Source organism: Stigmatopora argus, chromosome 7 (assembly GCF_051989625.1).
Source record: "Stigmatopora argus isolate UIUO_Sarg chromosome 7, RoL_Sarg_1.0, whole genome shotgun sequence".
Classification (NCBI taxonomy): domain Eukaryota; kingdom Metazoa; phylum Chordata; class Actinopteri; order Syngnathiformes; family Syngnathidae; genus Stigmatopora; species Stigmatopora argus.
The window spans coordinates 9,366,358-9,392,522 of NC_135393.1; the positions used below are offsets into that span (position 1 = coordinate 9,366,358).

The window sequence follows — 26,165 nt, forward strand, 5'->3', positions numbered from 1 at the left end:
AGGAAACCGGTATTTGATCCCGCTCATCCTAACGAGAGAGGGAGGGAGAGAGGGGGGGGAGAGAGAGAGAGAGAGTGAGATGCATTGGTCTGTATAGATGACTTGCATGGGATGCTGATGCTGTTGCATCCTGCCTCCATCCCTCCCTCGGACTTGGCGGGGAGGGCAGAGGAAAAAGAAAAAAAAACAAGGAGTGGTTGTGTGATTCCCGCTTAGTGCACGAGACAGAAACGGCATGAGGGTGGAGGAAGAGGAGGAGGAGGAGGAAGAGAAGGTGGCGAGGTGGTAGGGCGTCCCTTTAACACACGTATACGCAAGCATGGATGCGATGTGGAATCATCGGAGCAGCTTCTTCTCCACGGTGGTAAGTTGAATCGCTTCTTATTTTTACAACTGCTACAAGGTGAAGGTTCCTATGGCAACCAGTGATGAATGAAACCTCCATCAGCACCGTTCAAGTGCATTTGATGGGAGTGTGACGGTCCACGGGAGGTTCTGGGTGTGCTTTCTGATTGGACAGGAAGCAAACAGTTGCACTCCTCAGTGGACCTAGACAGGAAGAATGCAGCAATACAAACGAACTGGAAAAATATGTATTTACTGTGTGCAGTATTTTAAAAAAAATAGAAAGAAAATAATATTCTGAATATATAGGTCTAATTTTTTTTATTTATGTATTTTGAGAAATGACAAGTTCCTTAGCACCACTAGTTAGGGGAAGGAGAGAAAAAATTAAATTAAATTTCAGTGTTCTATGAAAAAAAGCATTATGTTATGCAGGGCGGATTTAAACATGCTGACAGTTTTATAATACATTCAGGTCATTATATTGGAAAGGTGCTGACTATTAACTCAAATCCTACTTTATGAACTAATAGACCCAATTGGTTTGTGTTAGGTTTATTACTAAAAAGTTCCCTTGCACTATCCTTCACATAGTATATAATTGCCTGTTTCATAATTAACTCATTGTCAAATGAAAGACGTCCAATTCATGTCAACTGGAAGGACTGGCCGTGAATGGTCATCTTTCAGTTCCATTGACGGGACTAGACGTCCGATCCATTTTGACTGGGAGCCCCAGGCAGCAAAAATTCCCTGCCAGCCTCTCCCTATGAGTACATTATATCAAATATGTGCGAGCATGTTGCCTTATTAGAGAGCAGAATATTTCAGATCTACCTATTATGGATCACCACAGTGTTTCTTATTATAAAACATTTTCAATATTTTGGGCAGTTTTTTAATCCCACTTTTTACCATTTTTTTTATAGTGGCCAGCTCTAATGTTTCAAACTGCTCATCCTCCCTATGTTGCAGACCCAGCCCTACCACGTCATCATCATCACCATTATCATTAGAGCAGGCGCCTTTAGTTCCGAGCAATTAGGCAGCAATGCAGCATGCGTTCCCCTGTTGTAAGCATGTGAAATGTCAGGTGTCCAGCCCCATTTGATGGATACAATGGGTGTATGGCAGTATAGTGTGAATGGCCAGGCTAAAAAAAAAATAGATGAACAAAAACATAAAATAAGGGCCCTCCAGCTGGAGCCAGTTCATTTCTAATCAAGTCAATTCAGGAAACTGATTCACCCCACTACCACCTAAATGGCAAAACCAGATGTCATCCGCCTTTAGTGAAATAAAGTTAGTGCAGCAATAAATGAAAGACTAATCATGTGAATATGTGGATGCGGGATGAGGTCATGTGACGTCAACGTGAGGGGAAGAAACCCCCCCGTGCCTCTTCCCTAGTCCCACAGGAAGGAAAGGAAAGGATGGTGTCATATACTGGAGTTTAGCTGCAACATCCCAACCAATCACACCTACGTAAATTCAGTTAAATTACCCGCAAAAGGTGTTTTTTAACACAAAACATTTGATTTTTTTTCTATGGGTAAGTTATCCGTCCATAGTTTCCAAATTGTAAAAAAAGGCACAAGTGAAACCCCATAAATGAATTGTTGAACTGTTAGCTGGCTAAAACATCAGCAACTCGTTGTTGATTGTGACTCGTGTTTATTTTATGACCAGTTTTTCAATAAATCGATGAAAATTGCACAGTTGGGGGGATTACAGTCCATTTTCACTTTCTGCCAAAGTAAATTTGCTATCTATTGTGAAGCCTTGCTTTGTAACTAATTGTGCTAAAACACAATTAAATTATTCTAGTTACCTTTAACAAGCATGAAATGATCCTTAACTTTGGACATTCATTTTTGTCACACTTTCTTAATCTAGCTCAAGCTGTTTGGGCTGAAGTAACAGTTGATACCAACAGTCAATTTTTGAGTTTTTTTTTCTCTGTACTGAATGGTAAAGTGTCCCAAAACATTTGATCAATAATATGTAGTATGTAAAATAATAAAAAATCATCATGCTGTTCGCCCATGTGCTATGTGCAGTGTGAAGTCTTACAATATGTATAGGTGTTGATAAATAAGAGCTGATTGGGTATAATTTTACGGTACACACAATTACAATTATTAGAGAGCAATACCTTTTATAGCCTTTGAATCACAATCCGTGATTTTTGATGAGCGACGAACATTCATTTTGTACCACCAGACTCCACTTTAGACGGCGAGGAGAGCAAATAGCAGCTGTCAGCAAGGTTAAAAAGGTGAAGGAGAAGAAAAATCAGTAATGTTTGTAAACCAGTCTTTCTGCCGTCAGCGCTCGCGGTGCTGATGCAACATCCCGTCAACCCTCTGCCCCCTACTTTAGCCAAAGATCCTCTCTGTGTTTCCCCTCCTCTCCTTTCCACTGCGTGTTGCCTGATTGACACGTCCTGCGATCTAATTGGCAAGTGTGTACCGACATTATTCTCCACGGGACGGGCCTAAGGCACGAAAGCTGATGATGGGGGGAGGTAAGAACATGTGTCCAGTGACACCTATTTGATCAGGGAAGAGCACCTCTCTGCCCTCCTTAAAAGCACTACAAAAACCCTTTTGTCACTTGAATGTGTGTATGTCAGGCTTAAAAAAAACATGAACTCACATTATTGGATTTCCAACGTGCATTTTTAAAAGGACGGCACATTGTTATTCAAGGGTGTACGCTCTTGTTTTTTTTCTGTTTTCTCACATAGGCGCTGTCTCCTTACAAATGCGTGATACAAAAGAGGACGATGGTGAAGAACCAGAGGAGGGCCTCTCGGCTCTACTCTCGACCACGGGTATTCTTGGGTGTATAATACAGATGTGGATGTTATTGCTTGAGAATACGCGTAGTCGAGTGGAGGCTTTGCATCCCAAGGACGTTCGGCATCAAAAGATGCACTCATGGGTAAGTTTGAAAATACGAGCATTCCCGATTCTCGCCAAATTCGCTCAACTAAACGCAGTTTTCTCCAACAATTTACCATTCCAGAATTATGAAGTGTGTCCCTCTTAGCACCTGCAAGAGGAAATGAGTTTGCTTGCGTCCCCTACAAGTGGCGCCGATGGCGACGACCTCCTGCACCATGCTAACACTAAGCTCAAGTCCCTAAAGGCATTATTAGTTCAGGGAGATGAACATTCCAGTCACACGTTCATTACAAACGTTTTTCTACTCAGCCAGTTGTGCCCTCGAGTAGAGAAAGAGATAATCTTATTGCTAGTGAGCGGCTATAATGGTTTGTCTCCGCCTAAATGTTCTAGGATTCGGCACAACGCTCGATTTCATAGACAAATGATCATTTTATTTTCGTACGCCAACGTTGGATAAATCCCATCATAAAGTGATGTATTGCACGCCTACGATTAGTTTTCCATTAGTCTGTTACCCGTTCTTTTCTTTACTATATCACTGCGTTTTTTAAATGATAATATAGTGTCTTTAATTAATGGATAAGTTGCATTTAAAATCCTATATTTTCTATGGGAAAAAAATAATTATACCGCGCCCTATCATTCTTTATGAATTCTGGAGAGGCTTAATGACTTCAAACCTAACTTTTTGGAGCAAAACTACATTATTCTGTACCAGTAAAGTGCTTAAGATACACATTCATAACTCAGGAAATCCATAATAAAAGCTATAAAACAAATGTTAAATTGGAAAATACAATAATTGCAATGTTAAAACATCAATGTAGTAAATTGATGCACTAATGCCTTTTAATGCGCCATAACAATGAAAATAAATTAATTCAGCATTGTTGCGCTTATAATCCAAGTGCACTTTAAAGTCTGAAAATGATATTTTATAGCACAGCTTATCATGATTCCAAGATTGGGGTCTAACCAAGTTTGTTTTACAGTTGTTTCACACATTTGCGTCATATTTCAGTTAAAGATGCAGGTTATTTTTTGGCATTTGGCAAAGTGCATCGTAATTATTCTTTGTGGATTTCTTTTGCAAAGTTTAAAACCATCGTTTTTTTATTTTTTTTATTTTAACCAACCACTTCAAAATCATGGATTGCTGCTTTTAATCATCTACACTTTTCAATGCTCTATACTTTAATGATCACTAAATATTACTGATATTGTCGGCAGGTTGTTTAATAGAATTCTAGAGAAGGAAAAGATTTCTTGGAAAAAAAGTGAAAATTCAATAACAAGACAATAACAACAATTTGCAAAACATATTCATTTAAACTATCTGTCCGTCTCCAAACAGGATATGGGTCTTAGCTTCCCAATACCATATGGCTCAAACCACATCAATAAGTAATAAAACAAGAAGAATGGATCAAATATATATATAAAAAAGTCCGTTTACTTTATAGTGAGTAATCCTCTTATTGATTGATTGTAAGACAAATGATAAAATGATGAATGCATGAAAATGCCATCCTTCTGCTTCACTTTCTTTTCTTTACACACCACCCAAGGGTGAGAAATCGTAAGCATGCTAATGTTACAGTGATTAATTACTGTATATAAATTCTGCGCGTGAACCGTCGTTAATAATATTAAAATGTTGCTTTAAACTGTCTGTGCAGTTAATAAAGGTTTTTATGAGGATGATAGCTTCATCCTGGATTATTTCGAATTCAATTATTTCCCATGGGAAAAAAAATGTTCATGAATCCAAATAAATCAAAAGAGTGAGCGACAAACACTATAATCTTATTACTGATGAGTAGATTTTGAAAGAACTCTGCAGGATTTTGCACAAACTCACAATTTTAATTCGTAAAAAAAAATAGTTCCTTAAACCTAATGAATATTTTAACACAAGTTTAACCATTCCCACTATACAGTTAATAAAGATTTTATCATAGCAGCAGTTTGAATCTGGCTATATTCCATAATAGGAAAAGTGTTTATAAATTTCAATAAATCAGAGAGGCTGACCAGCATCCCAAAGGCACTCTTTAAATATGAATATTGGTTCACTTTCCATACTGATTTTGTCGTATAATACACAGATATGTTGCGGGTCTGTTTCAGGCCATCACGATGAAAGAGTGGCTAGTTTCGCTAAACGCATTATATATTCTGATCGCTATCATGGCTTAAAATTATGATCATATTATTCTTTGCATTATCTAAATTTTGGTTTGTCAGATAGACTCGATATAATTGTGTTTCTTGTGGCAGGATTTGTCTACAAATAGGATAGTACTTTTTTTAAGTATACCAGATTTTTCCCACTATAAGGTGCAACTAAAAACTTAAATTTTCTCAAAAGTGCGCCTTATAATCCGATGCGTCTTATACATGGACCAATATTGGTTAATCATTGAATGAAATTCTCTTTAGCACAGCTCCATCTAGCTGATGTATAATCTCTACTCACTACTACTGTGTCTTGTAATTTGGTTCGCCTTATAGTATATGACACAAATTTAAAAATGTGCCATTTATTGAAGTTGCGCCTTATAGTGCGGCAAATATGCTGTTTTTTATTTTTTAAATAATACTCTGCCTTCCCTCGTGAGGAAAACATCTGAATCTTAACATTCATGTTGTTTTCTTAGACAGCCAAGAGTGAGGACTCTATGTATGTTTTTTTTCATTATTATTTTTAGGTTCCTAATATTGTTACTCCTCTGTAATTCGTGACAGATATGACTAAAATTTTCTAGGTATATATATTTTAGGGATATATACGCATTGCTCATCAGAGGAGGATTTTTGGTGTGTTTTTTTAACCCCAGGACTAATTATTTAGAATTGAATTGCATGATTATAATTGCTACTCCTCCATTATTAGTCGATGGATCAGAATGGCATTTGGGAGGAATTTTGTAGGGATGTGAATACTCAATCCTCGGATAGATTTTGTATTTGATCATTTATTTTGTATCAGGGATGATTAATTGAATTAATTAATTGCACAGCTAGAAGAGGGAACCGGGTAGTTGTAGTTCATTTTGAAGTTGTTTTCTCCAGGAATTAATTTAGCCTACAAGTAACATTAGAACACTTTCTGTTAACCAGGTTTATAATATTTACTTGGGGGATATTATCGTAAAATACCATGACCCCTGCTTGAGTACAGTTTGGATTCTATACCCACTTCTGGTTCTATAAAATAAAATTTTCCATAGGTGTAATTGAACTTTGTGAAAATTATTTGTCTTTTCATCGATGTGTAGAGGTCCACTTGCCAATAGAGAAATAAGACATTGATTTTGTGTCTCTGTTACTATTTTTAGCCAGAATGATGGATGTTTATGTCTTTTATTGATCAAGTCAAGGTGCGGGTTGTCGCCCATGTTGATTAATCAGGAGGCCGCCACCCTATTGGAAGATGTTTGAGCTTCATTAGCATTGTTGCTAAGACTTATAAATAAGCGATCTCCCCCACAGTTGCATATTCAGCAATATATTAGCATCTGTGTGTGTGTGTGTTATAAATGGCATTCAAAACACTTATTGTTGCATAAATCTTAACCACTGTGTTAACAGGTCACACATTTTGTTGCCGCAGAATGCAATTAAGGCTTTTTAATAAGAATTTCCATTCCTACTTGTTGATTGGGCGGCACTTTTCTTTCGATTAGTCTATGTGAATGTGTGTGTGCACACTAAGCAACAAAATGACAATTGTGAGCACAGCTCCAGGTGCCTAGCAACCACTTTGCTGTTTCCTTGGCAACTGTTGCTTCGCAATCAGTGTGGGTGATTGGCAGACTTGACAACGTACACCGAGTGACCCCTGACCCTACGTGCTGAATGAGAGGATAAAGAGCAAAAGAGAAAGGTGGGAGGGGGGAAGGGCGGCCATGCACACAAATGTTCTTATAAGTACACACACCCATACACACAGCGGAGAGGCTAAATGATAATCATTCTCCATTGCGATCGTCCTCCAGTGTTTCATAAGGTTTCGTCAATAGCGCTCCAGCTGGGCACAGTTATAAAATACACTAGCGCACCCTACATACACAAGTGACCGTTCCATCTCTCATTTATTGTCACAGGCAGCCCCTGTTACCACCCCCAGTTAACATTGAAAATATTAATCATTAATATTTTCATACTAATACTGATATGTTCTGTCCTCCCTGAAATCTCGCACAGCAAAGTGAGTTGGCAATAGGTACTGAGAGAAAAGACAATGGTTCTTTTTTTTAAATCTAATATTTTAGAAAAAAATACCCAAGCATAACATCAGATATTATATTAAAATATAGCAAATAGAATCCCTAAATGGAGGCCCGGTGGATGAGTAATTAGCGCGTCGACCTCACAGCTCTGGGGTCTTGGGTTCAAATCCAGGTCAGTCGACCTGTGTGGAGTTTGTATGTTCTCCCCAGGCCTGCGTGGGTTTCCTCTAGGTACTCTGGTTTCCTCCCACATTACAAAAAACATGCATGGTAGGCTGATTGGACACTCTAAATTGCCCCTAGGTATGAGTGTGAGTGTGCATGGTTGTTTGTCTCCTTGTGCCCTCCGATTGGCTGGCCACCAATTCAGGGTGTCCCCCACCTCTGGCCCAGAGTCAGCTGGGATAGGCTCCAGGACCCCCCGTGAGCCTAATAGGATAAAGTGGTTCAGAAAATAATTCCTTATCATTTTATACAGTACTGAATATCCACATGAATAATCTGGGTAACAATATGAAGATGAACATTGCTTTTTGAAACTTTCATAAAATGATCTCATCTTTATTTTATAGTGTGTCTTTTGAAGCTAATTTTAGTAGAGACATGTCCAATGATTTTCCACAATACTGTAGTTGGCCGGGATAGGCCCCAGCATTCTTGCGACCCCTTTGAGAATAAGCGATACGGAAAATGAATGAATCAATAACTCGACCAACAATTTCACTCTGATTGGTTTATTACTAATTGATGAACACCAACTCTTTCGAATTGTTGTATTACTGTTTCACAAGCATATACTTTTCCATGGATGCTTAAGAATTGATTACAGGGACAAAAAATACCCAATATAAATAACATTCATGTAAAAGATGGCTAAGCCACAAAGCCACATCTCACAGCATAGGATTTTTGCAGGATTTTTTTAATAGTTTAACACCATTAAATTAAAGTGAAAGCAGAAATTTCCCAACCAAATCCACAGTGATCATCAGATATATTTAAGATAATAACTGCACGCAAAAGGAAAGTAATTCTGGCCATAGCTGGTGGGAGATTCTTCTTGTCACATAGGTGGAAAATAACGGTGCCATTTTCCTCCAGGGCTACTGATTGGCCGATTCACAAGCGTCAATCCAATCACTGTACACGTCGACTGGCTCCGACAGATCTATGTAGGGAATGGTAAATTAAGGAGAACGACTTTGTTGCATGACATTGTGTTATAAATGAAGTTGACTTTGGAAATCAAAAAGTAAAAAATGAAAAGGGTGATCGATAAGCACATCAATGATAGATGAAAAGCACCAACGAGTACTTGCAAATTGCATTTCCATAAAGCATCATTAAAAAGCATTGGCCAAAACAACAATAGACGGCAATTTAAATAAAGACAAAAAATGTATTTTACATAGACCTAAGTTAGAAATGCATAGGTAATAAAATGCCCATTTCCTAAATTACAGTAAATGTACTGTATATGACTGAAGTCATAATATTTGAAAGTGTTATATTTGATAGTCGTTACAAAAGTGCTGACAACGGCTTATAACCTGCCGACTGTGGCTTTTTTTCCAGAAAGCCTTCTTAGACAACATGATGTCATTCTCAATGTTGTTTTTTTCTGCATTCTCGCACTTAACCCCATATACGTTTTAAGACCATTGTTAATATTCCTAACAAAAATTTCACACGCCAACGTCTTTCTACAGCTGTTACACTTCACATTCTCCCTAACCCCCAGACGCTGACCACGCCATAGCGTCAATTCCCTCCAATCCTACATCAGCTGTCTGGGCACATAGGAGAGAGGCGCCAAATCCTCAATTAAGAGTGGTAAGAAGACCAAAAAAAAAAAAAGTTCATCAGCGGTTAAACACCGGGGCCAGAAGATTACGCTGAGAGCTTCCAGTAAATGGATGCTGTGGTGAAGCTAATGGAAGTGTCCCCAATTTATTGATAACAGACTTGACAGGACAATCCACATGTGTATATTCGAATGAAAAACAATTTCAGACCTGAAAACAAAGCTTTCATCTAGGGCTACAGTGCTGTTTGACAATTTGTCGCCCTTCGTTACGCTTTCAAAGAGCTATGTAGTAAACCAGCTCATTCATTTTTCAAATCAAATACGTTGCGGTATTCAGTGAGCACCAATGCGTGGAGAATCAAATTTGGAACCTTGATGATTTAGAATTGCTCCATTTAACTAACAAAAGATGTGTAACGGACTTCGTTAGTCGGAGAAAGCATGCTATTCCTGTGCAATATGTCGTATAGCCTAATATGGTCAATATTTCATTAAAGCTTGATGTGGGAAAACAGCATTATTGAGTTATTTTATATACTGACTACATTAACACTAATGCAGAAAGATTTGTGCTCCATGAGTCTTATGTGTCAATTGTAGTTTCACAGATACAAAACCTGAGTCTCCGCAAATGCTATTCCCTGATGTAGAAGAATTGTAGTGATAAATTTGTTATAAATAAAAGTGTCTGCAATGTAGAAAAAAAGGGTTTTTATGTGCTCCTGATTCGAGAATCAAAACTAGAATCTCAGACCTGTGAGGCAAGTGCGCTAACTGGCTACTGTGTAAGTAAAGGACAAAATCTAGAGCAAATTGTGTAATATATTCATTATGTCTCTATTATTAAAGAGACATTGTATTGAAAAGGATACAAGTAATGTGCGTCTGGAACTCCTCCAAACAAACAGTACATGATATGATTCCAGTATTTCTGGTCCTCTCCCTGTCGTGTGAGGAAAAGAAATGATTTTATTTTTGTTTCATTAGAAATAAAAACTTAAAAAAAGAAAATATTTACATTTTGACGTCACATGACTTTTCGTGATTGCAGAAGGGGCAAGTGAACTGAGTGGCCAGATCCCCAGTCATCTTCTTCTTAGTAGGAGGTTTTCGTTTGGACTTTCTGCGCCCCATCGATCAAAATTGTTTTGTACTGTTCTGTGGAAAGCACAAATGATACATCGAAAGAATGAGCGATTAGAACCAACACGTTGAGATTACTCCATCGATCCCCAAAACTGTGGTAAAATGGGAGGACACCATGAGCAAGATACAGCCCCAAAACGGCAAAACACGTTACGATTGCAACGGAATTGTCGATTGGGAATCAAAGACACCAAGTTGTGATTAATACGGGGTTTAAAATAAACATAAGAATGTAAATTTTAAAAACCAAATGTTTACCTTTGTTTGGAGAGCCCCACGTTGCAAAATAAGGAAAACAACTTCCGTAAACCCGGCGTTTGCAGGTGAGTGATTGGATGAGAGCGATTTGCTTAACGGCCATTCATTGGCTCGTACGCACGTCCGTCACGTCGTTGGGCTATGGTGATAACGCGTCAGACACACGTGTTGACGTTAGGTTAGAAGCTACAAGTATGCTCAGGTTGAAACTACATATTTGTTCCTAAATAAACAAGAATGCTTAATCGACAGAATTTACATATTTCAGAATAAGTTTATTTCAAACAAAATATTATTACTGCCTTTCAACACAGACAAAGGTAAGTCGAACAAGCATACACTGTTATGAAAGCTTCCTGAAAATGACCAATTAGTAATTTGGAAAATATAGTATATTGTATGTATTTATTGTCGTATGTGCGGGTTATTTTGTTCCTCAGATTCCTCTGGGGCTAAGACTGCTAAAGTGACACTCAGGTGTAAAAAAAATAAAATGAAAATAAAGACTTCGAGTAATAGTTGTTTACTATTTGAGTGCTTATTTGATTAGACAACACATGGGGATGAATTGAAACATACGTAGGTGCAATAAACGTGGGGGCAATTTTCAGAAATCATGAAAGCATTGGATTTTTTTTTCCACAGGAGGGATGTCACAGATGTCAACATTGAAGGTGGTGGGGTTGGGAGCAATTGCCCTTACTCTGAGTGTAGAACTCCTATGGAGGCTCCTGCGTCTCCTTAAACCACGGAGAACTCTGAATGAAGTCCTCTTCTTCCCGTCCGAGGTCGTCTGCGTGAAGCACTTCTTCTCGCCTTCTTCCCTCAAGTGAGTGACTTTGTTGTGTGAGCATAAGGAAGCTGCCTTGGTCTACACCAAAAGACTGAGACGCTCTGTGTCCATCGGTACCTTTGTGTTTTGATAAAACCTACAGATAATGATGGATCTATACTGTATGTACTCCAAAACTTCCATATGAACTTAAGTTCATTACATCAAATAACTGAATTGAAGCTCTGTACATAAAGATGAGCTGAGGATAATCTAGAAGAAATAATTTAGAGCTGAAGATCATGAACAGTCTCGACTTGTGTGTATTTCCAGCTCCTGTGGTTGCCCTTTACCTCATGGTGTCGAGACATCCTTCACTCGTCTTCTCAGCTTACTCCTATCAGCTTCATCCTCCCTGGACTTGTGTCTGTTTTCTTTCTCCAACATGGAACTGAAAAGGGCGGTTGTCTACCTGTACAAAAGGAAGGTGACCATCAGAGTCCTTGTGGACAAGCAATACTCCGTCATCAATGGCTCCCAGGTGGGTGCCCTCCGCAATGCCGGTAAGTCTTACTATATTTTAATTTAAGAATAATTTTGGGGTTACGTTGTGGGTTTTTATTTTTGGTTTATTTTACAAAGAAAAGGGGTCAATGAAGTTCAATCTATCGTATTCCATAAAGTACCTCCTGAGGTGATAGTGCGACTTTAAGGCACTCAAGTGTGCCAAAGTACCCAGGTTGTTAATCACTAACATAGTTTTAAATGATTAAATGGAAGGAAATATGGACGTATATTATTTAGTTTCTGATAAGTGGGCCTTGTAATATGGTAGCTTTTGTGGATGTGAGTCTGATCCTGTTTCTTATCTCATCCCACAATTTTCAGTGATAGTTCAACATCACCATAAACGTGAGGTGGAGAGAGCAGTTAAAATGAACAAAGAAACACCAGAATCATAAATGAGCATAGAAATTCAATCAATAATGCAGCATACATATAAAAGTTACTTGCCAATGTACACTTCAGAGAATGCAGTATAATCCCAATGACACTACATAAAACCATTCTGCGCACATGGTCGCCCTTTACTGAATCAGGCTGATCTGAGCAGTGCTGCAGTTGGCCTTCATCCAACGTGATAAATAGTTGTATTTCAGCCTCTCTTGTGCCAGACAAGTGAGCCAGCCACACGGACTGCCTCGCAATAGAGCCAGCCTTGCCGGAGGCGCCCTGCGAACCAGCATTTTACCTGATTACTTTTCCTCAATGCACTCTTTTTTTTTGGTAAGGTCAAAGGTTGTTTTACATTTTCATGGAAATGTTGTGCACTAGGCACTGTGGAAGACTGGTTAGCATATCTGCCTCACAATTTTGAGTTTTGCTTCTATTCTATTCTACCTGCAAGGGTTTTCTCTGGGTGTTTTGGTTTCCTCTAGCATCCCTATAACATACAAGGCAGTAAGAATGCCCTAATTTGTCTCTAGGTAGTACGTGTGTGTGTGTGTGTACTGCCCATAGTTAGTTGGGACAAGCTCCAAAATTAAATTTATTTATATATATATATATATATATATATATATATATATATATATATATATATGAATATATATATATATATATATGTATATATATGAATATATATGTATATATATATATATATATATATATATATATCTATTTATATATATCTATATATGTTTATATATATATGTATATATCTATTTATATATATATATATATATATATATATATATATATATATATATATATATATATATATATATATATATATATATATATATATATATATATATATATATATATATATATATATATATATATATATATATATATATATATATATATATATATATATATATATATATATATATATATATATATATATATATATATATATATATATATATATATATATATATATATATATATATATATATATATATATATATATATATATATATATATATATATATATATATATATATATATATATATATATATATATATATATATATATATATATATATATATATATATATATATATATATATATATATATATATATATATATATATATATATATATATATATATATATATATATATATATATATATATATATATATATATATATATATATATATATATATATATATATATATATATATATATATATATATATATATATATATGCAGAAGTTCCCCATCTTGTGGAAGACTTCCTGTGTGTGGTTCCAGTTTTTTTTTTTCCATTTTCCAGTTTCCATTTACTTTGATTTGCTTTGTACTTTTGGCTTTTGCTTTGTTGTTGTGCGGCCTTTGCGACTGTACTGTCTAACTTATAACTATGCCTTTTCTTGCTACTGTCACAATGAAATTTCCCGAATACGGGATGAATAAAGTTGTCCAATCCAATCCAATATATATATATATATATATATATATATATATATATATATATATATATATATATATATATATATATATATATATATATACACACACACACACACATACACACTATACACACTATATATGTTTAAAGTTTATTCAAATTATACCTCTTGGGTGTGGAGCTTCAGTCAAATTAATTGTATGTAGTAAGATCAATATCACCATTTCACTTTCTTTTTCCAACTTTGTTCTCCCTGATTGTTTCCAGAGCAGAGCAGTTTATCGATAATGCATTGAAATCCTGTCATTCCTCACTCTCCTCCTCCTCCTCCACAGGGATCTGTGTGCGTAGTGTAGGCGGCTATCTGCACATGCATCACAAGTTCGCCCTGGTGGACGGCCAGCGCCTCATCACAGGCTCCCTCAACTGGACGGTGTCAGCGGTGCAGAGTAACGCAGAGAACATCCTCGTCACGGATGAGCCGCGGCTGGTCCAGCCCTTTATCAGAGAGTTCTCCAGGTTATGGTGGGAAAGTGATCCGTCTCACAACAGACCCTCCCCCCGCTGACCAAAATGTGCCTCACTGCGAATTGTCATCCAAACCCACTACGTTCAATGCTCACTTTCATGTGTCAGACTTCAGTTGAGTTCCCATGAAGAGTCTTAAAGTAGTTTAATTAGATGCTGAAATATGCATAAATGATGAGATCTTGTTTTTTTATAGCCCGTTCATCTTCTAAAAATGTCCCCGTTTCCCCAACAGGTTTGATTTTATGGACACTGAAAGCCTACAGTGCCTACAGTTCTTATTACAAGTAGGAAGGCGAGATTGAAAATACTAACATTTATGTCTCTGACGGACCAGCACCAGGTGGCTTGCGGACCGTTAGTGGTCCACGGCCCGGCGGTTGGGGACCCCGCTAGTGTTTTTCTATATGCAAACTTGTATAACCTTATTCCAGTTCTTTTATGAAAAAAGTACGATGTGTTTGAAATTTTTTATGTGGTTAAAAAAACAGCACTGATTATATTTTTAAAAGCAAGTGCTAGTGTTGTATTGTAACAGCTGCTCTCTGGCACAATTGTTTTTGGGATCATTTTGAAAAGATGTTTTTTATTAAGAGTGCAACTGTGTGTTTTACAGGCAGTCTCAGTGCCAATTAAAAACTAAATTGGTTTTCAGCATGTCAACTATATCCTCTGCTCCACAGCTGTCATTTTTCCTCCCTAGTGGTCTTCTATCCCAATCTAGATGACTAAAAAGGCCTCACACACAGCAACAACAGTGAGGGCCCACCAGAGCAGTTTATCATTGAACATGATCTGCTATGAAAATGCTTCAAATGTTTGCATGACTGCTTGCTTCAGTCTTTTCACATGTTCGTTAAGTGTGCTAAATGAAAATGTCAAAATAAGGAATCAGCTGCCGCGTTGCGTAAGTGCCGATTTAACTATGCGGTCATGTGTTTGTTTTTTTCCAGCTGTTTAGTTGCGCCAAGACAAACCGCTTTGCCGGAACCGTGTTTGCGTCCACTTTCAAAATAAAGACTTCCAAAATGACATTGGATGGTCTTTACTATGAATTATCTTCATTTGAGAGACAGGTAATCAAAGTATTTTATTTAAGTAAATGGTCATTTCTAAGCTTTATGACAATTGGGAAAATGTTTAAACGGCCATTTGATGAGACTTATTACAACACACTATCAAAGTATTGAATCAAGCACAGGTGCATGTGAAAATGGTTAATTGAGGAAGTAACTGAAAGGGCTTGCATTTATTTTATGTATTTTTTGCAAAAAAATTGTATTTGTTGAAATGCTCCCACTGTTACCAATTATAATATAGAATATTTTTAAAATTATTGTTTAAATCATTATTTTATGCAAGATTCTACCTGCTTGAATGGTCATGACAACGGTACAATTGAGAGTCATAAACAGGAAACAATCACATTCTGATAAATCAGCAGAATAAACCAGGAACAGCGAGCATATTTTCAGGCTGTTAAGAGCAGTACAAAATCAAAAGGCACGATTATTAAAAAATGAATTAAACCATGCATTACCACATTAAACTTCACAAGTCAAATATTGAATGTTTGTGAAGTAACTCTTGGGATGAAAACCTTGTTTGTGTGAAATCACTTCAATTCATCCGACCAAAATGCTGATTTCTTTTATTCCAACACTTATTTCGTGTTTTAAATCAAATGTGCGTTTACTATCGCGTCTTAAAAACGATGTCTCAATTTCAGTGGTGATCTTACTTCTAAAAGCAAGACCGGAAACGCTCCACCTCCACAGCCGTACTTGACTGAATCGCACGCTGGTAGTCCGGGTTTGTGAACACATGCGCGGATCCGGGAGCGACAACGACGCACACGGACCCCCCACCAGAAGGCGGAGGACGACGCGATACGGAGGGAGTAAAACCCAAGGTACTGACGGCGTGCTAAAAAGAAAAATGCTTGTTGAACATGGAAATAAAATGCTCAAGTTGATCAACTTTTATCATGTCAAAATGCGCGTGGATGATTGAATTCTACGTCAACAGGTGTCATGTCCCCATATAACTGCGGGCACAAGTGCGCACATGCAGACTTCTAACCACACGTCAACATTTTGTGATAATAATTGTCGAAAAACTCAAGTCCCACGAGCCATATCTGGCCTTCATTGTTAAGGGGCCTGCAAAAACTGACCAATTTAAAAAAGGAAGAAAAAAAATTCCTCTTGAAAGTAGACAATTTAGTTGTTTTTTTTACCCAACACATTTGGGGACAATACATGTATGATGTTTTCTTTAAAAGTTCCCACTCAGTAGAAAAAGAGACTAGAATTGAAATTTCACTAGGCTTAACCACACACCTAATCCGTGACATTGTATCTTATATTGTGCCAGGAAATTAAACAGAAAAGCTATACAAACTATGCTTCATTGTCAGTTTACATTCAAACTTCAGATGCAACGTAAGCTATAAGAACACAATTAATTGAACAAAACTTGACTGATGATAAAAGGTCTCTTGTCTTTAAGTGCCCATCGGTTGCCATATTCTCTCAATGATCTTCCAGCAATATCCACAAAGTCACCTGTGTCTCCTCAAAGCTTCAACCCAGTTTAAAGCAGTCAAACGTCTCCAAGGGAAGCGATTTTTTTTACTGAGTACCCCAGGTGTGGTCTGGGAGCTCACAGGGATCTCATTGTTTTCCCAGTGGTCCAGGTGGGTGGGTGACGTTGGTTGTGTAGGGACGATCGCACAATGTCAAGCTATTTGGTGGTGACATAGATGATCCGGGCGACCTGTAGACCTCCCATCCTCCAGATTTGCGGGTTTGGGGGACGTTCCACATCCACTCCCATCTGGGTTGACGAGGGCGGTGCCAGGCCCACCTGGCAGCGGCCTGACAACTGTTTCTTTTTTTATTTGGATAACTAAAACACACGGAGTGGGTTCGGTCGGGCCTGACTAAATACATGTAGGCACATTCAGGTAAATGAGATGGTTACCGATGCCAGGATTATCATTCGAATAGCAAAGGATGTCAATTTTTCAACTCTCACAGGTGATTTTTAATACTGAATTCTCCATCTCACATGGCTGACATTGCTACCCTGCCCTATAGCATCTTTATCGGGCCTATCTTCCTTCTTATTATACCAATTACCACCCCTACACACCCACACACACCATGTCTACTGGTGAATACGATTAGAAAGTGATAGCGTCGCTACGTTTCAGAGGCAGCATGTGCCTTCTTTGTTTCTTCTTCTCTTGTTCTTTCTGTGCTTCCATTATCTCCTCGGTCCCACGAAATTCCTCACTGTCTGCTGCTCTCTCCTAATGAAGAAGACTACATACAGTACGTGGCCCCAGAGGAACGACAATAACGACAATGTGACCCCTGAACCAGATCTTGTACAAATTCAGTTTCTCCCCACTAATTTGGACAACGTATTGACTTCTGTTAGTGTGTGCCACGGTCTGAATAAGTGTGTTGCTGAGCCTGTCCCTCTTTAAGTTGGCGGGAGCGGTAATGCTGATCAGGCCTCCAGAGAGGGAGAGCAAGAAAGGTGGGCAGACGCGAGGATGACTGCATGCTTCAGCATCCCGATGATGCTACCGGATGGTGAATGGCTGAAGATGAACGAGTGGGTGATGATGGATGAGACGTGCTGGGCTCAGCATCGACCGGCGCCTTAACTTTGGAGAAATGACCAACTGGAGTCTCCAGTGACGGATAGGAAGGGATCGGAAGGAGAAGGGAGTGGGCAGGGCGCTGGCCAGGTCATGATGCATGGCTGTGCTGTGACAAGCCAAGATGGAGTGTTTCTAAAGCAACACTTCCATTTAGCATTTACTCGGCTATTACCCAAGGGGATAGATTTCTGACGGGTGAGCGTTAACTTGACTCGCCTAGCAGCTGGGATCCTTTACCGTGACATCACAGGCCTTTTCACACTCCCCTCACATGTCACAAGAAAGCCAAGAGACTCAAGTATAACAGTTTCTGTTTTCATGTCATTCTTCCCAACAGACAAGTTATCTGACAGAGGATTGTCTGCACTCAATCAATGTTGACATACCGCCGCTTAAAAGGGAATAAGTCAAGGATGACCACACTTGAATATACCAACAGGTGTCAGAACGAGTTAAGGTAGAATGGTTTATAAAGTGTAACTTTTGTTACATAACTGAATAGATGCTCTCGAGACAATGCTAAAAACTGATTTTAGCCTTTAGTCTGAGACACTAGTCAGGACAAATTTTGGCTTGAGCCAGCCAGACCTAAAGCTAACTGAAAAGCAGGTAAGCGTTCGTAACATAACATAAATAAATTTAAATGAACTTGGATTACGATGCAGACACACTCAAAAATAAGTTTAATCGAACCTAACACAAAACTTTATTCTAATTTTGTTTGACATTTTGATACCTTTCTTCCCCCGGGTTGTCTCTTTTTGCCCCGCCTCCACACTGACTTTCAGTCAATATCGAGGGTTGTTTCAGTTTGTATTCCTTTTTAAAATATTCCCAAAATGATGCACACAAATGTCCTCACAATAGGATAACGCACGACCACTTGCCAACGAGAAGTAGTATATACGCCATTCGCACTGACTAACGGGAAAAAAAACACTGAAAAAATGCAATGCTCCGCCCAGTGCTCGCAAAGACATTACAAAGAGGGAGTTGCGACCAGAGACATTACACAAGGGAGTTGCGGGGAGAGAGACAGTGCCCATGATGTTCTTATGAGCAGCATCTCGCGTCCACTGTCTGCTCGTATATCAAAATTTGTCTCGTATCTCAAGATAAATATTTGCCCGAAATTTTACTCATATCTCGAATTGCTTGTATGTCGGGGCACTCATATGTCGAGGTACCACTGTAGTTTATAGTTTTTTGCGCTTTATTTTTTTCATTTATTTGTAAATGCAATATTTTGTTATATTTCTGTGAGTTTATATGTACACTTAAGATTTGAACATGCAATAGGTTGACTCGGCCACAAAGGAGTGGTAATAAACCCACATCACCCAGGCATGTCCAGTCCAGATAAATAATTGTTCCTCGAAAACAAATAAAATGAGATAAATGACTTTTCCAAAGATGTCAAGACTCTGTATAGCTCTGACTTTCACGGGAAAAGAAAAGTAACGCCTTTCTTTACAAACAGCTTTTGATAACATGTTTGGACTATTGCTACAGTCCACTGCACACATCCTTCAGCTGTATCCTGATAAAGCTCTGCCCGATGAACATCTTTCTTCTTCGTCTCTAACGTCCACAGATGGCATCAGCCAAGGAATCGGGACCGGGCCGAGAGGATAAAGACCCGGCCGACCAAAACTTCGACTACATGTTCAAGCTACTCATCATTGGGAACAGCAGCGTGGGGAAGACGTCATTCCTCTTCCGCTACACGGACGATTCCTTTTCGTCGGCATTTGTCAGCACGGTGGGCATCGACTTTAAAGTAAAGACCATCTACAGAAATGACAAGCGTATCAAGCTGCAGATCTGGGTGAGGCATATCAGCATCTTCTTTCCAGCTTTTTGTGCTACTACTAAATCTAGTATGTGAATGATGTTATTTAAAGTCTTGAGAACATCTGATTATGGAAGCTTCTTGTCCTTATGATTGGATCATAAAAATGGTGACACTTGTGTTGGTGAAGTCCTCCAAACTCCAACGATGCAGGAAGAACTATAGGAGCATTATTTTCCCATAAATCAGCTCCTAGAAAATGCAAAAAAATGAAATCCCAGTGCCCACTACTCCATGTTTTGTCAATAATGTATATTACATAAGTTAAAAATCCCATGTTAGAGACTTGGAATTGCTAATGCATCCACGTTTATGTTTTATTTTTGTTAATTATTTGCAAAATTCTTCACCATGGAAAGCTGCCTGGGTTGCTTAAATGTCTGCACACAGAGCACTTAGTCTAATTTATGTATTTTTATTTGTCTTTACATTTGCTAACCTTTGTGTTCACACCCCTGGCGCTTTACTGAAGTTATGTCGCTATGAATATTTAAAAGAAACCTGGAGCAACGTAATGTAGGCGCAAGATCTCCCCAATGCATTGTGAGATGCACTCTTGCAATTCACTCGTTTGGCATTAAAAGACAATAAAAAATAAATACAAAGTCGAAATAAAAATAAAAACATAGCTTCCTAATGTATATTTAACTTGATACAAGTTTCTCAACACATTAGTTGATAAAAGTTTTTAATAAAGTCAGAAAAAAATTACCACTTCATATATAAATGTAAAATTAACCATCCAAAAAAAAGCATCCATGTTTTTGGAATGTGGGAGGAAACCGAAGTACCCAGAGTAAACCCACGCAAGCCCAGGGAGAACATGCAAACTCCATGCAGTGAAATCCCATCTGCTATCGAACCCTCGACCCCAGAACTGGTTACCACTCGGCAGCCAGGCCGCCTCCATTTGGAACAATTTGAGCCAATAATACGCGCCGGTGCACAGTTAATCTTGTTTCTACTGCGTGGCTAATATAAATAACACAACAGGGAAAACAGGGTTTGACAGATAATAAATCAATAAAATTGTTAGGGGAAAAAAGTATATCTTCTTAAATGCCCGGGCTATAACCTGACTTAAAGGCAATAAGAAACTGAGGTTAAAATGTTATATTGTGTAGCCAGTGGTTCTAAAGGCATTGTTGCACATTTTCCCTTCAGTTCGGTCTGGCATCCGCCAGGCTGCCGTGCTTTTGGCATCAAGTCATTTCTTTTGCGACCGCGTTAATGCTAGTTGATGTTTAACACGCTCCCCAGACAGTACACTTCATGAAATATGCATGGCTTTGAGAGGGTGGGGGGGGGGGCCTGTGCTTACGATGCAGCCCGACACCCACCAGGACAAAACTCGACTCAGTCACAGCACTCCTGTGAGATGAAAGCAATACATCGTCTTGGTTGTTTTCCCCCTCCCCCGCTAGTTGGAATGCATTCTGCTCACATCAGGAGCAATGATCAAATTCGGCTACAATGGCTTTCACGGGACCACTGAAACCATTGATTTTTTTTTTTAGTTCCATTCCGCACTGCAACATTACCATTACTTTTCATAATGGAACCTCATATTAAATTCATCCGTTTAAATGTGCTGCGCCTTCACGTGAAGTGTTCTATGAAGATTCAAGTTCCTCGGCAGACTCCACATAAAGGAGACAAATGACGCACCTTCCCTACTTAGTGTTGCGCTCTGGGGGAAAAAAATGCAGGCTGTATCCTGGTGCGCTTTGGGTGGTGCAACATTGTCTCCTGTTTGATGGGAGTTACTTCTGTCCAAAGTCAATAATTTACTCCTCCTTATGGCAATTGCCCTGGCTACCATGTCTTGTTTTGCTTTGCTTGCCAACTTTCTTTTGGGAATTTGTATTACTTATTTACGTGAGAATGTGAAAATATTCCTAGAGAACTTCACTAGATCACACTAAACCCATAATAGTAATCACTCTTGCTGTATCACATTACTGTATTTTCCAGATTTGGCTGGGCCTGCGACTTATACTCGGGTGCGACTTATATACGTAGTATTTTTTTTCAGTTTGACCCACCAACAGCTTGCTTTTTGTTTGTTATCCTATAGTTATCCAAAAAACCTGTTACTACGTCACATTAACAGGTGCCTATTTTGTCTTTCATAAATGCAATTTATACTGCACTGCAACTAGTATAGTATTATTTTATATATACATATTTCCCTTTTCATTGTGATTTCTTTGGCTAGTGCGATTTATAGTCCAGTGCGACTTATAGTCTGAAAATTTGGTAACTTTAAAATGGTGACACATTATTTTCTTTAGCCCCTCATTTGGGAAGCAATGGCATTGCCATGAAAGTTCGTCTGAGACTTTAAACGAGTTTATTCCGAAGTAAAAATGGGATGTTTTACAATGGCAGACTACATATAGTATTGGATTGTGGCAAATGCGCCAATCTGCGATCCCTGATTTTAATTTTACACTGCAGAGGTTGGCCTTTGGCAAGGGAACATCCCTCATGCTAATGTGTGATCCCAATCAAGAAGAGTGCTAATGAAGTGAATGCAAGTTCTATCTATTCTTCAATTTCTACTCTACTTTCAGTAAAGCCCCTTTGTTTTTCCAGGACACAGCAGGTCAAGAACGCTACCGCACCATCACCACAGCCTACTACAGAGGAGCCATGGGCTTCCTCCTTATATATGACATCACAAGCCAGGAGTCCTTTGTGGCAGTCCAAGACTGGTGATCATTTTCTTGTTCCGTTCTAGGGCGACGTCATTGCAACAGGAACAGAACCAAGTTTTTTTTGTTTTCTCAGGGGAACACAAATCAAGACCTACTCATGGGACAATGCCGAAGTGGTGCTTGTTGGAAATAAATTGGACATGGAGGAAGAAAGGAAGGTCCCCACTGAAGATGCTGAGAGACTCGCTACAGAACTAGGTTAGTGAGGAAGAACTTTCCAACTCACTGACAGTCTGAGGCTCACTGTGCAGAGTTTGCATGTTCTTCCCAGGCTTGTGTGGGTTATCTCCGGGTACTCAGGTTTGCTCCCACATCCCCAAAAACATACATGGTAGGCTGGTTAAACACTCTAAATTGCCCCTAGGTATGGGTGTGAGTGTGCATAGTCTGTCCGCCGCGACTAGACATTTCGTTGACGGACACTTCGTCGCCGGACACTTGGTCGCCAGACAGTTCGTCGACCGGACATTTCGTCGACGGACAATTCGTCGCGGGCTAAGGGATAGTGACAATATTCTGTCTTAAAGTTTTAGCTGTAAATGTGCATTGGAACCAAAACATCCACTGAGGAAAGTTGGACTATTAGTACTATCTATTAGGACTTCACTAAATTTTGCCTGACGTCATCTATATTTTAACAGATTAGGACCGATCAGGCCCTAAATGGCAGTTTTGATGAGGTTTTGCTTAATTGCACAGCCCGAGCAGACAGTATTTCAATACTTGCAGCGAAGCACACATTTCTAGTCTTGGCAACTAATTTACTCTTCAGACACTGCACACGGTGAGCCAAAGACCAGATTAAAACCAGATTATGCATTCCTTAAACTTTTCCTGCTCCTAATAGGATTCCAGTTCTTTGAGGCCAGCGCCAAAGAAAGCATCAACGTGAAGCAGGTTTTCGAAACGATAGTGGACGTCATCTGCGATAAGATGAACGAAAGCATCAACGGTGACTCCTCTCCGTTGGCCAATCACAAGGCAGCTGGCCTGAAGGACACTCCCCGCGGCATCCAGGGGGGTTGCGCATGCTGATGCCGACACTCGCGCACAATACTATGCTTTTCAAGTTGTTTTCCGTCATTCAAGCTTTCAATATATCGCATGATTTCAACCAAAACCCTTGAATATGACTGTTACACTGAAATGCCAAAGAGCTGCTTTAGAACACGTGCCTTTTTGTCTTACTGCTCCTCATTGGTCACTTTTAGAGTCTGTGAATGTAGGCACCTGTTGCAGGCAGACGCATGAATCAAACTTTACAGCAGTAAGGGCCACAGTACTTTATGTTATGCTACCCTCTTGTGGTCCTCATAGAAGTTGCATTATCATCTCTTATGGTACTGGGGAGGGGTCACTGTTGAAATGATAATTGTTTGGATTTTTTTTCTTTAGTAAAGTGTTAACGGCAAAATCATATGCTTTTTTGGTCTTCAACTTGGGGAAATTAAAGGCAATTAGCAGCCTATGTGATGCTTTATTTGGAATAAAATGTATCTGATTATATACTGTTTTTTTTTTTTTTTTCTCTACTACCAAAACAACCAAACTTTTGCGATTTGACTTTGATACTGCTTGTTTTAATGTGGCATTACATTAACCACTTTCCAATGTGGTGTATCGTATGTACATGACTGATTTTTTTTTTGTCCTAGATATTGAAGTGACCCCGGTGACGAGCACTGATAAGAAATTTTAAGTAAGTCAATATTTCTATTTTAATTGTGCATCCTCTCTAAATGCATGTGATTGTGTTGTAAATCTTTCCATGTCTGAAGGGACTTTGACCCGGGTGGAAATAATGCTTATCAGACTAGCAAAAAAGAAAAAAAAAAGTCAGTGACGTTTAGGGCATGAACTCCCTTCTCCACCCTTATCTGCTTTATATGTGTGTGAAACTGGAGAGAAGTACTACACGGAAACTGGTCTACACACTCCTGCTTGATCAACAAAAGTAACTGCAGCTCAGGTAGGAACACTCTTATGCTCCCTTGACATCGCTGAAAGGTGGAAGTGCATTGACTATTTGGTGTTCAGTTAAAAAAGTAAATAAAAGAAATTCATTCTTGATATACTGTAATTAATTAACATTCCACTTTTGTTGGTTGTAATATTTGGAAACAACTGAAGTAATAGTAATACATTGAATTGTGTTCCAAGTATGACAGCAACTTTAAAAAAAGATTTTAAAAATATAACCAAAAGTACCATGTTAAAAGAGAAATATCAAATTGTGATTTTTTTTTCTTAATCTACCCCCCACAAAGCATAAAATTTGATAGCCAAAATTCTGATTTTCAATTTGGCTGTAATTTCCTTTGGAAAGTTATTTTTTACGAAAACTGTATATTCGCCCCACAAGGCTCATAACCCATTTTTAGCATGCAAAATTATATTTACTGTAAAAATTGAATTTCACTTTCTTAATTGAGCAAAAAGTAAACCCTTCATTGGAAGTGATTGAGTTACACTTCTAAATATATCAGTAAATGGACAATAAAGTTACTATTCTAGCAAAGATCATTGCCATCCATGCATCACGCACATTACTCCTTAAAAATGAGTGAGTCTCACAGGGCCGATCATTACATCTAAAATCTGTTTAGATTTGATGAAGTTAAAAAAAAGAGTGACAGCTTTAAAAAAACTACTGCTTTTTAAAATTCTTTTCAGAAGTTTTAATATCAATACTCAAAATCAAACTCACTGACAGCGTTTGCCTACATTTGGATGCAAGCAGGGATGGATTCTCGTTCAGTGACAGTGTGGAATGGTTATCTGTCACTGGATGTGTCCTCTGACTGACTGATGACCAGTCCAAGGTGTACAGTCTGCGTTCTGGCCATAGTATCTTGGCATAAGCTCCATCGGCCCATGAGAATAAAATAAACAGTGTTGAAAAAAACAAGGATGGTCTTAAATGATGTAGCATTGATTTTATTTTCAAAGTCCTTGTGCATTTATTATTGTAACATTCCAGTCTTTATTCTTATATTTTGGGATGTTTGTTTTGTGAACGCATCCATTAATTGGATTTCATTCTCAGGAAATGCATTTTGTTATCAAAATCCTATAAATATTGAAAATGCCTTTTTTTTCCTGAAATAATTTAGCACTATATTCATACTTTTCTCATGACTATTTTTGTACCAAAGTTATGAATCTAAAAATATTTTGACCTAACGTTAACATCACACATCCCCCCTTATTTTATAGTATGACATTATTGTGAATGAAATAAATAATTCTAAATATTACCAATATTTTCTTAATTAATTTTGAAATCATGTTTGAAATGAAACTACTCAATTTTTCAAAATTATCCTAGTTTTCCCTTTGTCTTTCTAGTAGTAAAACATTGTTTTTCATCAGTTCTGCCTTCAAACAAATTTCCTTGCGAATGACATGGCAAATATTTTACTGTGCCTCAGGAAACAATTTTTCCAAGTAGGTTGCTGATGTCATTGCCGATAAGTATGGTTGTAAAGAAGTACTA

At 38.3% G+C, this 26,165-nt stretch overlaps 4 protein-coding genes and 1 long non-coding RNA gene across 6 annotated transcripts in view; 4 read left to right on the forward strand and 1 right to left on the reverse strand.

Moving 5' to 3' along the window:
- Positions 1-239: 239 nt before the first annotated feature.
- LOC144077217 (uncharacterized) lies at positions 240-7,946 on the forward strand. The gene is made up of 3 exons (XR_013300966.1): positions 240-364; positions 3,095-3,291; positions 3,376-7,946. It is a non-coding gene; the product is annotated as an uncharacterized LOC144077217 (long non-coding RNA).
- Positions 7,947-8,393: 447 nt separating this feature from the next.
- LOC144077216 (transcription elongation factor 1 homolog) lies at positions 8,394-10,832 on the reverse strand. Its single transcript, XM_077604780.1, has 4 exons — positions 10,704-10,832; positions 10,318-10,457; positions 10,172-10,242; positions 8,394-8,660 (listed from the first exon to the last, which is right to left on the reverse strand). Exons 2-4 carry the CDS (start codon positions 10,431-10,433, stop codon positions 8,596-8,598), a joined length of 252 nt encoding a protein of 83 aa, XP_077460906.1. The 5' UTR covers positions 10,434-10,457; positions 10,704-10,832; the 3' UTR covers positions 8,394-8,595.
- pld6 (phospholipase D family, member 6) lies at positions 10,336-15,453 on the forward strand. Its single transcript, XM_077604779.1, has 4 exons — positions 10,336-11,023; positions 11,349-11,532; positions 11,809-12,038; positions 14,229-15,453. Exons 2-4 carry the CDS (start codon positions 11,354-11,356, stop codon positions 14,459-14,461), a joined length of 642 nt encoding a protein of 213 aa, XP_077460905.1. The 5' UTR covers positions 10,336-11,023; positions 11,349-11,353; the 3' UTR covers positions 14,462-15,453.
- rab3da (RAB3D, member RAS oncogene family, a) lies at positions 15,374-24,175 on the forward strand. The gene is made up of 6 exons (XM_077604778.1): positions 15,374-15,497; positions 16,151-16,333; positions 19,692-19,925; positions 22,548-22,666; positions 22,743-22,867; positions 23,517-24,175. Exons 3-6 carry the CDS (start codon positions 19,692-19,694, stop codon positions 23,702-23,704), a joined length of 666 nt encoding a protein of 221 aa, XP_077460904.1. The 5' UTR covers positions 15,374-15,497; positions 16,151-16,333; the 3' UTR covers positions 23,705-24,175.
- A 48-nt stretch (positions 24,176-24,223) lies between these two features.
- tspan34a (tetraspanin 34a) overlaps positions 24,224-26,165 on the forward strand; it is a 7,710-nt gene continuing 5,768 nt past the window's right edge. Inside the window, exons 1-2 of one of the 2 annotated variants that reach the window (XM_077604776.1) lie at positions 24,224-24,368; positions 24,448-24,638. The gene's annotated coding sequence lies outside the window, so the exon portion shown is untranslated. The remainder of the gene's footprint in view (positions 24,369-24,447; positions 24,639-26,165) is intronic. The other variant, XM_077604777.1, reaches the window with a different exon arrangement.

What these genes read in the sequence shown, in the direction of transcription:
- LOC144077216 (XM_077604780.1), bottom strand. Translation starts at nt 10,433, where the DNA reads ATGGGGCGCAGAAAGTCCAAACGAAAACCTCCTACTAAGAAGAAGATG. An exon ending in AAGTCATGTGACGTCAAAAT is followed by an intron (nt 10,243 to 10,317) that starts GTAAATATTTTC and finishes CTCACACGACAG; the next exon opens with GGAGAGGACCAGAAATACTG. An exon ending in GTTCCAGACGCACATTACTT is followed by an intron (nt 8,661 to 10,171) that starts GTATCCTTTTCA and finishes TTCCCTACATAG; the next exon opens with ATCTGTCGGAGCCAGTCGAC.
- pld6 (XM_077604779.1), top strand. Translation starts at nt 11,354, where the DNA reads ATGTCACAGATGTCAACATTGAAGGTGGTGGGGTTGGGAGCAATTGCC. An exon ending in TTCTCGCCTTCTTCCCTCAA is followed by an intron (nt 11,533 to 11,808) that starts GTGAGTGACTTT and finishes GTGTATTTCCAG; the next exon opens with CTCCTGTGGTTGCCCTTTAC. An exon ending in GGGTGCCCTCCGCAATGCCG is followed by an intron (nt 12,039 to 14,228) that starts GTAAGTCTTACT and finishes CCTCCTCCACAG; the next exon opens with GGATCTGTGTGCGTAGTGTA.
- rab3da (XM_077604778.1), top strand. Translation starts at nt 19,692, where the DNA reads ATGGCATCAGCCAAGGAATCGGGACCGGGCCGAGAGGATAAAGACCCG. An exon ending in TTTGTGGCAGTCCAAGACTG is followed by an intron (nt 22,667 to 22,742) that starts GTGATCATTTTC and finishes TTGTTTTCTCAG; the next exon opens with GGGAACACAAATCAAGACCT. An exon ending in GAGACTCGCTACAGAACTAG is followed by an intron (nt 22,868 to 23,516) that starts GTTAGTGAGGAA and finishes TGCTCCTAATAG; the next exon opens with GATTCCAGTTCTTTGAGGCC.